Here is a 14,149-nt window from a genome sequence, read left to right as displayed (position 1 = left end):
ATTTTATTAATTTCATTTAATCAGAGTGAATCGTTTCAGCTGTGGAGAAGAAGAGAAGAGAGAAGGACGAGGTTACTTTAAAAATGTAATCTGATACAGTTACTAATCACCTGTTAAAGAATGTAGCCAGTAATGTAATCAAAGTATCAAAATATTAAAGTAATGTAACTTATTTTTGGATTATCTCAATATAAAACATGGTAAGATTGTTTAGCCTAATTTTTAGCCTGTTTTTAGGGCTGCAACTGATGATTATTTTCATCATTTATTAATCAGTAGGTTGTTTTCTCAACTAATCGATCAGTTGTTTGGTCCATAAAACGTCAAAGTCCAGGATGACGTCCTCAAATGTCTCGTTTCGTCCACAGCTCAAAGATATTCAGCATATTCACATAATATTCACATTTAAGAAGCTGAAAGCAGACTTTTTTTTAATTAAAAAATGATTCAAAATAATTAATCAGTTCTCAAAATAAATGCAGATTAATTTAATAGTTGATTAATGATGGATAAATAGTTGCAGCTCTAAGTGTTTAAGTGAATCAATAAATCAAATTGAACCTACAACAAACATTAAAGACACAAAATGTCTTTTATGTTTTCACTAGAGGCCATGAAAATGTGCACTGTGCAGGGTAGTATATCGTTCTTTTTTTAAATTTATAATCCTATCAATAATCCCAATCTTTGCTAATGTAAGTGTGTTTGTGCATCACGTGACTCCTCCTCTGTGCCTCTGAGCTTCTTGTTTTGCAGCTGATGAAGACGACCAGCAGATGTCAGAGCAGGATTATTCACAGCTTCAGCATCTCCACACTGACGTAATGCAGTGAAGTCTGAATGAAGACCAGCAGCATTTTCTCATCATTTTACTCTCAAAGCAAAAGCTGCACCGTCCTTTAATATTACAGCCTGTTTTTGACCGACTGAATCATGATTTCAGTCTCATTTCCAAAAGAACAGAGAAAAATATTCATTACACAGACACAGATAGACAGTGTTTAATTATAAATCAGAACAGAGATGAGAAAGAAAAAAGAAAATTGCTGTTGCACAATATTTTTGCTTATTTATTTTTTTTCTCATTTTCTAGTGTAATACTCTGTAATATTATGTATATTTTCATCAAATCTGAAGAAGAGAAATGATATTTAACTCTCAGTTTGGTAGAGCACAGTTTAACTTATTTTATCTTATTAAAAAATATGAATTTAATACAACCTGAATAATCTTTTCTACCACTTGATTTAGGTATGTAATGCTAGAAAAGTCCACTAGATGTCGCTGTCGCCTTAAAATTCCAGCTTTCCAGTTTGCTTCCAGTCCAGAAATCAGACAATTTATATTTCACTCCTGTGTCATTTTCAGCGGTAAGCAACCTTCTGACCATTCATGTTTTTTAAAATGATTAATTTAATGTTATCCTACTATTTGCATATATTAATACTCTGACAGTTTTTTTTTTTTTCAGTCTAAAAACAGAAAATCAGAATCAGAAATAATTTATTGATCCCCCAAGGGAATTTTTTTTATGTTAAGGTGCTTCCGTTCAACAAAAGAAATATATTATAAATAAATAAATAAAAAGTAAGTATAGAGAATTATATGAATAGAAAGAGATATGTTAAAACATGTGCATTATTCTACAATATATAAAAGAAATAATATAACAATAATAACAAATGTATACAAAACCCCACAATCAAATTAAGCTAAGGTAAAATGGACATTTTTCTATGAAATAAAAAACTTCTAATCATTCATTGCTGTCAGTACATTTAATTTTATTCCATTATATATAAGCTGAAATGAATCTTTATTAAAATGAAGCTCGCATCTTTAACTGTAACTGTTAATCACTTTATAGACAAGAAAAATTCCATTTTTCCCACGGTAGTGAAGGTGTCACACAGCGCGCGAGGCGGAAGATGCCATCATGTCGGATGTTATTATGCGTCCTGAGTGAAACGTTCACATACCGCTGCATTAAAGCGGAAACCAATTAAACCTGGGCTGAGCAATGGGGCGCGCCATTGGCTGAGCGTATGGGCGCGCGCCTCTCTCTATCGCATCACTCCGAGCGCTCGCGACAGCTGCGGATGCGTGCGACGGAGGGGGGTGGGAGGGGGACGGTCTCGCGCCCCGCTGTCCTGCTCCCCGTCTTCCTCCTGCCTCCTCACAGCGAACATCAGCTACACACACAACCATGGCGAGATTTAACGCCTAGCAGCACCGTTTTATTCTAAATTTTTACAGCCGTCGAGTTCGGGTTTGTCCCCCCCCCCCCGTTAAAAAAATGGCGACGGGGGCAGGCTGGCAGCCTCCGTACAACACCTCGACTAGCAGCACCAAATATACCCCCTCACCAACGTCCACGATGTTTTACGACGGCAGTTTGACGCTGGAATACACTCAAGACCTGCATCTGAAGATGAGCAAGAAGATAGCACAACTGACCAAGGTCTGTTGATGTGAATGAATGACGTAGGATGTAGTAGCCATAGATATTTGGTAGTGGCTCAGTCATTCGGGGCAGGTTGGGATGTTGGTGCTGCTGTGGGATGGGATGGGATGTCATTTGTAAACATGCTCATAACAGGAAGGATGTGTGGCTATTTTATAGCATTTTTTGCATGGACTTTGGTGCAGGTTATTATGTGTGATGCTAATGTTTGTTGTGTGGGTATTTTGGAGCAGATTTGATGGTTTTTCACTGCATCTTCACAGGGTTCATAGGTCACTGTTAAAGAAATAGGGGAGACTTGGGATGATTGCAACAACCTACCTGCTAATTAGCCTAACCTTGGGGTGAAGCATATTAAAATGCATTAAATTTCTCTGATTAACTTTTGCTTTGTGTCTAATAAGCACAGTATGCTGCAAACATGCATTTATTTTACAAAAATATAATCATTTATTTACACGAAACTATTAGGATTCAAATAAGGGAGTTTTGATGAATTCTTGACAGAACTACGGCTCATGAGTAAGGCTTATTGCAGCTGTCCCCTGTTATAACCGTCCCTGGTCTACCCTGCAGAGGTAAAGTGTGATTCTGAGGTGAATAGGTGGTGGAATTTTGTGCAAAACGTACCTAGAAAGAGTTTGTATTCTCCCGTGGTCTCACTACTACTCATAGTAGCCCATACTGTACTGTGACCAGACAGTATTTCATGAGCGATTACACTAAAAGCTGCAAGTTCTCCACATGCCCAGAGGAATGTGTTGCTGTGCCACACCGCCACAGTTTAACCTGTGCATGTTTCTCTGCCATCATCACGGGGCTGCCGCCACCACTGAAGGGCTTAGGGAAGTTATGTAATCTTGGAGGGATGCAGGGGTTTGCCAGAGCTGCTTCTTTGTACTCCACTTGAAACCAGTGTAGGATGGATCAGCTACAGGGGTGTTGTTCTGTAGTAGAGCATTTAAGGTGGCAGCTCCGATTTTAAAGCATCTATAGGTGTTTTTTCCTAGATAAAATGTAAATAAAGCAGTTTGTGTGATCGAGGTGTTGAAGAGGAGACTGAAGCAGCGAATAGAGGAGAGAAGATTTTACGTAACAGGCATGGTGATAGTATCCCAGTCCAGATTTAGACACTGTGTACAGTAGGATAAGCTGTACAAATACACAACATTGCAAATAGATTGGAGATGTGGATATCGGGGATTATAAAGCAGCAGTGTCAGTGGTTGATTAAAATGATCTGCTGTGGTGGAGCAGAGATTGGCAAGACAATGACAGCAGAATTAAAGTCTGTGTGGAGATTTCGTGCTCCTCCAACCTCAGACACGGAGGTTAGGTGATCTGCAGACTGACGATGATAGACAATCTGACAAATCTGTCCGGGGTGTCTGTTGTCTGGGGCATGCTGGGAAAGGCTTCACGAGCAGGATATGAGAGTAAGATGCAGGGATGGACAGTCATTGATCCAGTGAGAACAAAAGATTCACCTCAGCAATACAAATTACAAAGGCCTTTTCCACGGCAGCCACATTGATATGAAGAAGGAGGGTAAATGCAGGTGTTACTGTTGATTAAGGCCATGTTCCATTTAGTTGGCCTTTCCAGTGTGCCAACTTGCACAATCTGACTCTGTTTTTACTTGAATGGAACAGAGTTAGGGCCTGAGCAATGCTGGATTCTCAGGGCCAATGCCAGTACTGATATTAGTAAGTAATATTTTACCATTTAACAATAAACTTTACTGTCCAAAATGATATCAGGACACTGGAAGAGTAAACTTTCATCTGTGTTTTCAATAATTATGAATAAAAAAAGACAAATAGAACAAAATATGTAGCCTAAAGGATGAAGTATCCTAGCTAACGAATTAAAAACCATTATGCATTATGTTAGGCAGACTGATATATCTGGGATCGGCCAATATTGGGATGATAATTTCGGTCAATCGATACTACTGTTTTATAACAAAATGGCTGCTGTGATAAAGGTCGAACACAAACCATCATCTGGCTTTTGTCCTCAGCGTGAAAGGGTACAATCAGCATTCAGTCCCGGGTAGTCGCAGGTATTTATCGGCTCCAGCTGTGATCAGCAGTGATGTAAACGTGACATCCAGGTGTACATTTTAATTTTTGCATTATGTATGTGGTTAAATATTGTCAAAAGTTGGATATTTAATATAACAGGATGGCTACAGGTCCTCAAAAAATCTTGGAAGGTCTTAAAATTTGTATTTATTAACTTATTAACTACTTATTATTAACACCAAGTGCAACATGTCTCTTTTGTCCTCTTGCATACTGTAATGTTTTTGCAGACTTTGTTCTCTGGTGACCACCGTTCTGTCTGTCTGGATGGCATGGAGGAGCTAGCAGGTCAGCTGAAATAAACCTACAAACACTCCCTTTTTCCAGTGCTTCCAGAGCAGGTCTCATTCTTATCATTGCACCAGTCAACTTTAAACTGGTGACTCACGCTGCACAGCCCCTCACACATTCACTACTGAGAATAAGAGGAATGATCAGCTAAATAATATCCGGGAAATATTGGTCCAACTCCACCGACGGCCCAAAGACAAGCTGTAAAAAGGAGCAGCCAGTCAGACTAAATTCACTATGACAACAGACTGTAGGCTAAATGAGACAGGACGGCATTTACCTGTTTATTTAAAATCCATGTATAAGCTATAAATCAGTGAACCACAATAAAAATTAACTCTCTAAATGATTCTGGCACTCTGCCCTGATACAGCCTCATTCAGACTCTGCCTGCAGGACAGTTAGAGTGACAATATATGTATTCACTCAGAAGATTGTGCCTTTATTTTCACATTTGATGTTTAAATTAAATTGAATTAAACATTTGCATTAAAAAGTAACTTGCTGATCCACATAGGCAGCCTGTATATGATCAGCTCTGTGACTCTGTGTGTCTCTGGACTCTGATGTGTCATCTGCATGCAGCTCGGTGTATTCAGCTTCTCTCGGTAATAATAATCACCATAAACATGATCCCCGGGGGTCAGAGGCACAGACAACGGCTGCCACTCTCCTGAATGTGACCGCGACGGCGCTTTAACCTTTTCAACCTGCTGCTGCAGCTCGACATGTGACCATGGCAACCACACAAACCACAGTGCAGGAGCTCACTTCACAGGTGCTGTGAATTATGATGCTGATGATGGTAGTGGATGCTGTTATAGTGATGTTAGTAGGATGTCAAGCTGAAACAATGTCACACATGCACAATTTAGGTCAGTGAAAACCCTGTAGATAAGCTGTCATTATGGATGATAGGATAGAACAGGTGATGGTGGCTGAGTGAGGACTTTAAGACAAACACTTAGAGCAGGATGCGTGAGAATTACAGTGCAACTTTTTCCCAAAACTCCCATGGGGGAGCGCTGACATTGTTCCACAGCAGGCACACTGCCGAGGCTGCCAGAAGACGTGTGTGCACACATTTTTTGGCAATTATCTCAAAGCATCAGATTATTGGTCCAGTTAATCATCCATGATGCACGCTACCCAGCATGTGAAGACAGTGGGCCACGACAGTCACATACAACACATAATGGTCAATAATATGCAAAAAGGTAGTGGGTAGGATGTGGTGGAGATCAAGTTTAGATCCTCAGGTGAAGAAGTCAAAGAAACCCCTGGTGGAAAAAGCCCATCTGAAAATGGATTTCTCAAGTTTTTTCAGAGTGTTTCCCCGCGTCTCTGCTGTCGTCTCCTCCAACCTCCTGTAAAAGCAAAGAGCAGCCTGCGTCGTGTATCCAGATGTCTTTGCTTTTTAAAAATTGAGGGTGTTTATGCCTTTTGTGTTTTGCTCGTGTGTGGGTATCTGCAGGCTACCGCTATCTGCTTACTAATCATTCTGTATGTGGCGCCAAACATTTTCATTTCAGGCGAGTGAATCAGATATCATGTGTCTCGTGTTTGTGTTATTCCATTTAGTCGTGATCACTCTTCCATGAAATGCATCCATGTCCTCTGTGAAGCTCTCGTGTATTTTATTCACTCTGCTTCCTCCAGTGTTGTTGATAGCAGTTACTATATGTTTGCAGTGAAGTGTGTGAGTAACTTTGCAGGACCTGCGTTGTTTGTGCAGCAGTGCATATAGAAAGTAGGACATCTCACAGAACGTGAGCGACGCTTCCTTGTTTTCAAAGGAAGCACACAGAAGGACATCCCACATTACCTTGTAACAATAGCAAAGAGAGAAATAAACTCAACCAAATTAAAATGGATCGAGGACAGAAGCTCCTGTTTAAACAGGTTTACTGAGACGAATCGAGGACAATAGAAAAATAACATTTTGACTATTGCAGATACATTTTCTGTCATGTGGCTTAGTCTGGCAGGACAGTTTTCATTTAATTAACACCTGAAAGTGATGTTTCCTACAGTAAAGAGCCTTCAATTATGACCAATAAAGCTGCACTATTTTATATAAAATATTAGTTTTCATTGTATTCTGTACTTTCAGCAGTGAGTTGCAGATAAACACAAACAAACTGCATACTGCTGCAGGAAACAGAGCACAATTAACTGATAATTAGCCCGATCAGTCACCACCAGTAATTAATACACACGTTATTAAAATATTAAGCAAACCAATAAGTAACAGCAGACAACCTTATCAGACTTGTGCAGTGGTGACAAAATGTTTTAAAAATATACTTATTAGCAGTTTGAATTTAACTAAACTAAAGCTCGCTGGGGAAAAGAGTACACCAAACTCCCTTCAAGAAATCTGAAATTTTAACAATTGCTTATGTTTCTGTAAAAACGCATAACTCTAGAAAGACGAGATAAAAAACGTCATATGTTGATGGTCTTCTTGTCAATTTGGCTGCAAAATAATCCATAAAGATAAACTGCATTTTGATAATCAATTAATCAGTTTGAAAATCAAAAAAATAGATTATTTGCTGGTTTCTTTACTTCTCTCTGACCACAAAAGATGTGTGCAGCAAAAAAAATGCTGCACACGTTACACTATTGCATCTTTTCGTGTTACTTAGGGTAGCTCTCTTTTTTTCCAGCATACATGTATTTTCATCCATCAGTTTTGACTTAAGTCGACTAAATTAAAACAAGCTGGACCCAAATTGCTATCAGAGTGACTGGGTGACTGATGTTGATTCGTGCAGACCTGCTACATTTTTGAACCAGATTTCAAAGCTTTTATTTCTCTCCTGCCCGCAAGCGTCAAAGACACCTGATGAGGAGGAAAATACAGCAAATTTCTGGTCCAGGATCAGTTATTGTCACAGTGGTGGACCTTCAGTAGATGTTCTGACTGAGAGACTGATTACACATAATCTGTATGATGTTCGGTAGCTGCAAAGACATAAATAAGACACGATGGATTTTTGTCTTTCATGCTGTTACATCATGTTGAAGTGTTAGTGCAGCGTCACAGAAATAGCACCAAGCAACCTTGAATAGCTTTAATCAACATCTCAGCTGTTTCACACTGAGGTTTGTTGAAGCATCAGATGGGAGACAAGAAAGTGCTGAGATGTGGAGCTGATTTGCAGCTTGTCGTGTGAATGCTGGTTACAGTTCATGGACAGAATGCAGTGATCAGCTGTTATAGAGGCTTCACAGCTGGACCGAGCAGTTAGGGAGGAAATTTCGGCTATAAGATTCTGCAGGAAGTTGTTTCCCTGCTGCGGTGGCGCCCTGCCAAGCCCCCGGTCTACTGAGCTCACATATTAGAGGTCAGAAGGTGGACGCAAACAAGAAAGGGGGTCCAGACATCCCTGCAAAATGTTGATTCTTTCACCTCTGTTTCATTTTCACAAAAAAGTTAGGATCAAGCAGCGCCTCAACACTGTGATTTGAAACTAATAAATATTCATCGTGACACTGTTATGAATATTCATGCAAACATAACCTTTAGTTAATCAAATTTTGAAAACCACGTTGACAAATCCCTTCGAGATACGTCTCCAGTTTCTTTGTTACAGTTCTGTGATCACACAGTCTTTTTCTGGGGTCATTGAAAGTCTGATTTTAAGGGGTGGGTGGTTATTTTTCATGAGAAATTGATCAGGCTGCTGTGGGCCGGGCACAAATGATTTAAGGTCTTAACTCTTTCCCCGTTAGCGTTTTTTTTTTTTTTTTTTATTAAAGTTGCCAGCCAGCGCCAGCATGTTTGACAAAATTCATTGATTTTTCAGCACCCGCAGAATATTCAGTTCTATGAATATGTTAACATGGAATATATCAAAAGAAAGAACAAATCTGATAGTTTCAGACACAAAAAAACTTTTTGTTCGAGCTCCACTCATTGTTTTTTTTATAAGCACTTGAATGTTGGTCGGTTGCATCAAAAAAATCCACTTTTCAGACAAAAAATGGAGAAAATGGCGAGACCTTTTATGTATGTGACATCACTGTGACAAGTGTGGTTAACATTAACCATGTGTGTCCTCTGCCCCTCGCCCTGAAACACTGTCTTAGAGGCCTGGGGGCTGGAGCGCTCTCTGCCCGACTGTGGCGTGAGTCTCGGGGGCTGCAGCCCCGCTCTGTGACCGGGTCATGATGCTCTCTGACCTGCAGATCTGCAGCTGAGCACTGATTTCTTTCACGCTAGATAACACCGTCTTCTTCTTCTGCTGCTCAATTCCAGCGGTTCCCTTCTTCTAGTGACAATTCTTTGTCAGATGATGTGTCACAACATCCCCTAATGCCTCGCAGTGAAAACAATAATGTTCTATATAGGACATTTCTACTGTTGGTCACCCTTTCTTAATTGCCATGTGATGAATTGTGGGCTAATGTTCTGTTTGCAATGTCCGAAACTTGATTTTTTACAGTGCGCCATGCATGATGCATGCAGGTTGCAAAGATAGTTGCAGCAAAAGTAGAACAACAACATAAACAACTTGCGTGCATGCACCAGTTTAAGTTGATATATTTTAGCCATTTTTAGATTTGATATCTGGGATTTCAGTGATTTTTAATGTTCATGTTGATGTTGACAATTTTTAGAGTTGATATTTGGATTCTTGAAGATTTTTGCTATTTAAGTGTGTGTCTGTGGCAATTTTTAGGATTGCTTTGTGAGTTTTTAACTATTTTTAGAGTTGGTATCTGTGTTCTTATGGATTTTTAGCGTTCATATTGATGTTCTTGATGATTTTTAGCGCTGATACCGAGGTTCATTATGATATTTCTTGAGAATGTCTGGGTTCTTACTGATTTTTAGCATTAATATTGAGGCTCTTGATGTATTTTAGCATTGATATTGTAGTTCAAATCAGGTCTACTAAACATTGTGGAGGACTTTTAAAATATGCTAATTTATCATTATTATAATGTGCTTTTGTGTCTATTTCTCAGGATTATTATTGAGTCTATACTGTACATTAAATGTCAGCATGGAGAGAAGAAAATGCTTGCAGATTAGCTTGCACAGATGAACTCCCAAAATAAAAGCCCAGACTGAAGCTTACAGCCTGCTGTTATGTGCAATTCATCATAAAAATATCAGTCCATTCTCTTAACTCGTATCTTTAGGCTTTGTCTTTTACTTGAAAGGGCATGAAGCTGATTTGATCTCTTGCAGCCAACAGGGAGACAGTTTGAGAGACGAGATCCAGTTTTTTTTATACTCTAAGCTAACTGGATGAAAAGAGGTTTGCTTTACCTCCTACATTCTTGTCTCAGTTTGTACCCTGCTCTTGTCTCAATACCACAGAAAACACTATTTGTATTGTCTCTATCACAGAGACTTGTGCCCTTGTTCTTGCCTGCTGCGGTTGTGACTGAGGTTGGTGTAGTGATGCTGTTAAAAAAAAAAAAAAAAAAAAGCATGTGCGCTGAGTGTCCTTGGAGCATCGGAGCAGCACAACAACAACAACCAAAGAAAGAACAGATGCAAAGTGCCTTTACACCACGACTGGGAGGACAGAGTGAATGCACTCAGTGTGCTTCGGCTAATTGGTAACAGAGACCGCGTTGCCACTTCACGGCGCGTCCCGACCAAAAGCTCAAATGTCACGGGATCCCGTTAAGACTACAGCACCTCTGAGAATAAGACTTTCATAAATCCTTTAATTAGTGAATATGATGGTAATCGTCTGAAAGCGATGAGAGCACAGCAACAGGGCCGCGGTGACCTTTTATTCTGGAGTTCAGTCAATACTGATCGACTGTACTGAATGTCCTTTAGCCTCAGAGACGTCCCTCCTGGGTGCCCAGAATGTCATTTTTGCCATCATTCCTCATCCGTTCTCCACAGAGCAGCTCTGTATTTGACACGCCGGTGATAAAAGCACTCAGACTGCAAGTCCCGGTTAATAATTATCCTTCTTGATGAAAATCTGCTGTCAGCCAGTCATTCGTCAACCTCTGTAATGATGGATACAGAGAGGTTTGATTGATTACACATGTAGACTCAGTCGATGCTACATTGGTCGGGAAGAACTCGAGCTGATTTGACTCTAATGATACGTTTTAATGAGATTCTTCTCTGATGTTTTAGTGTGCAATAATAGTCTACATTTCCTTTCTTTCTGACATGAATAAAATAATGCAGTAGGGAAACCTAATCTTTGTTCTTTTAAAAAATGTTCTAGGCAAGAGAATCATCAGGATTTTAAAGAATTAGAGCTAATCTCCTAAATCTGAAGTGATATGTTATACCTAGGGTTTAAAAAATTAGGGTTGGGACAATACGATACTATCACGATACTTAGGAATATGACAGTTTATTGTGATTTTAGCACATAAAATTGCTAAATTAAAATCAAAGCAATGCATTACGGGATAATTTCTGCAAATGAGGGTTGTTCTCTCAGCGTGTCAGCATGTGATTGTCCTGCAGAGCCCCGCAATGGTTGAAGGACGCCATTACACAAGTTACAGTACATTACACAAACTGTGTAACGGGCCAACCTCCTTGTGATTAAATTTTTTATTAACTTATTTTCCATCTGACCGAGTTGACATCTGCGTTGATAAAATGTTAGATTTTTTTTTTCTGCATAGTTGTAGTGAGCGGCCATCTTGATTTTTAAAGTAGCTCAGAGTTCTCTTAATGCTATTTTAATGTCAAGAAAATCTAAATAATTGTCTGTTTTTGAGGAGTTCCTCCAGAATATCATCGTTGTCGGTGAGGATTAACCACTGAAAAAGTATTTAAACCACAGGACATTAACTTCCAGTATAATCCCAGGATTAAAATCAGAATCAGCTGAGCTTAAGAGCTTTTAAATTAATCATTTGTATAATAAATATAGAATGTAATTAATCAAATAGCGTCATATCTGTCATATTAGATGTAGGTGACACTGGGAACATTTAAAGAAGTGTGTTTTCATCAGTGTTTATTGCTGAATTGCAACAGAATCATTTTAATACAGTGAGAATAATTGCACTGTGAAGGCTTATTTATGGAAAGCAAGCTGTGGAGACACAAATAGTGATGCGAGGTATCTTTATTCCTGGGAGATGGAGAGACAAAGATGTGAGAGAGATGAGACAGAGGAGAGAAGAGGGAGATAAAGAACAAAAAGAGGGGGGAGATAAAAGGATGAAAGCAGAGGGAGAGCAGAGAGAGATGAAAGCGGCAGGCACACCAGCGTCATTAAAATAATCATGTATAATTGAAGGAACATTTCCATGGCTGACTTACTGCGGGGAATCAAAAGCTCACACTCGAGGAGAACAGCTACCTTACTCTGACTCCTCTCACCGCCAGCTCAAAGGCGAGCGTGCCGTCAAGGTAGCGCGGCTCGTCTATGGCCAAATAAGAACGTCATGAGGCAAACAACCACACAGATGAGCAGGGATCACTTATGATTCATCGCAGCATCTTTAAAGGTTAAAGGACAAGCCGAGTGGGATTTTATCTTTTAATATCAAGGACTCCCTCAAGGAGATCAAACCCAAATCTTATTCAATACGAGAAGGGTAATTAACTCCTCTTAGCTAGTTAACCCTGCACTTCATATGATTGTTAAGACTTTTCTCTGTCAGCCTCATGGTGGCGCTAAAGGAAAAGTTAATTGGATTTATCCCCTGGGGACCATGAATGTCTCTGCAAACTTTTCCTGTTAGCAGGATAAATTCTTTCTTGGTCTATTCAGGCTTCTGTATCAAGATCAGCTAAAGTCATCCGAGTGCTTTTTCATCCATTAGTTAGTTAAAAAACGTCACTTTTTACAGCTCGACTTGTGCATATTGTTAATAGTATAACGTTCATTCACATAGATGTCCGTTAACAACGTTAGCTAGCCACAAGCTAACATTAGGTTGCTATGGCTCGTTTTTATATTGCAGTTATATCGCCGTGGTCCTGACCGCCGTTCACCGTGCTTTTCTTCATGTTTGCAGCCAGCTAGGCTAGCTAACTGGCTAACCTCGCTATTTAAAAACACCTATGTGACGATTGAAACACTATAACACACTATATGAATAGAATATGTACAAATCAAACTGTAAAAAGTGAAATATTTTAACTAAAAAAAATTTTTTTTGCCAAAATTCACTGAGACATATTAAGCACAGGTATATAACAGCAGTGGTTTTAGTATTTCCTGCCAAATCCAGTACAGTGGAGCTTTCAACAGAAAACTCCCTGCTGTGGTTATGACTTGATGTTGATCCAAGCAGTGTTTAACTGTCTGGAAGTTATAATTAAATGACTGTGGAGGCTAATTACTGTGTGTCCGTTCTGTTCTGTGTGTTTGTATGTAAACCTGTCAGCTCACCTGTGACTGGAACAGAACGTGGAGTCTGTGGTTGTGATGCCGGCAGGCTGTAATTCAGCTGACCGTGACTGAATATTAGCTGCACACTGGGGGCTTCAATTTGCTGAAGCTTACCTTTTTTTTTTTTTTTTAAGCTGCTACGTATCATCAGACCTCCTCCAGCTCTTAGGAAAAAAAAACTACTTCTGCTGCCGGGACAGAGCGCAGGCATGACTGACGAGATGTTTCACTCAGGCCTGTGTGCGAAGACGTCCAGGTGACCACATTTGAGGACCGTGCGGGGTTTTTGTGTCAAATGAGGAGTAAAAAAGATCGGCACGCATGCCTCTCCTTTGTAACAAATGCATAATCTGAGCTGCTGGCAGAGCTGTGCTTTGGTGAAGGTCTGTGTGGCTGAAAGCTGCTTCGCTCACACGCTCTGCTGTGAAATCGCAGCTTTCTCTCTCTGTCCCCGTCCTTTGATGTGACTCATGTGTGACCATGGGAGGAATATGTCATATTTTGAAACTGAAAGAAAAAAAAAGCTTTGAAAAGGTTGAAATCTAATAAAAAAAGATTTTGCAAGATTGAAACTTAGTTTTGAAGGTTTGCATAATATTTGGATGATATTAACAGACTGGTCAAGTCTTGAAACTGGACTGCGTTTCCAGAACAGAGAAACAGCTGGGAGGTGTGTTAGCTTACCGGTTAACAGACCAGCAGCAAGCAGGTCCTTTGGCTCAGGACTAGTCCCTGCTCTCGTGAGCTGCAAGCTCTGTCTTGTTTCCTCACTTTAGGTTAGGCTGGTTTTGGATGGATCCCAAAAATAAAAGAGCTGGTTTTCACACAAAAAAAGTCCTTGAGCTGGACAGCGGTGAAGCTGTAGTGTGTCGTCAGTGGAGCTTTCCAAAAACTGGCGTCTCAATGCCCAGTCATTTAACAACTTTGTGCTTCCACACACCCGAGCTGTCGTT

The 14,149-nt window shown here is 39.9% G+C and overlaps 1 protein-coding gene across 6 annotated transcripts in view; it reads left to right on the top strand.

Moving 5' to 3' along the window:
• The first annotated feature begins 2,092 nt into the window (after positions 1-2,092).
• Positions 2,093-14,149, top strand: part of LOC146304879 (protein FAM184A-like) — a 55,114-nt gene continuing 43,057 nt past the window's right edge. For 3 of the 6 annotated variants that reach the window (XM_084713302.1, XM_084713300.1, XM_084713303.1), the window contains exon 1: positions 2,094-2,461. In XM_084713302.1, coding sequence (XP_084569428.1) covers positions 2,297-2,461 — 165 coding nt within the window. In that variant the 5' untranslated portion in view covers positions 2,094-2,296. Of the gene's footprint in view, positions 2,462-14,149 lie in introns of all 6 variants that reach the window. The other 3 variants (XM_084713304.1, XM_084713301.1, XM_084713305.1) reach the window with 2 other exon arrangements.

The sequence above is a fragment of the Lutjanus erythropterus genome, chromosome 24, assembly GCF_056507025.1.
Source record: "Lutjanus erythropterus isolate fLutEry1 chromosome 24, fLutEry1.hap2, whole genome shotgun sequence".
NCBI classification, from domain to species: Eukaryota; Metazoa; Chordata; class Actinopteri; order Lutjaniformes; family Lutjanidae; genus Lutjanus; species Lutjanus erythropterus.
Note: the sequence above shows the minus strand (reverse complement) of the source record. Positions and strands in the feature narration are given on the sequence as shown.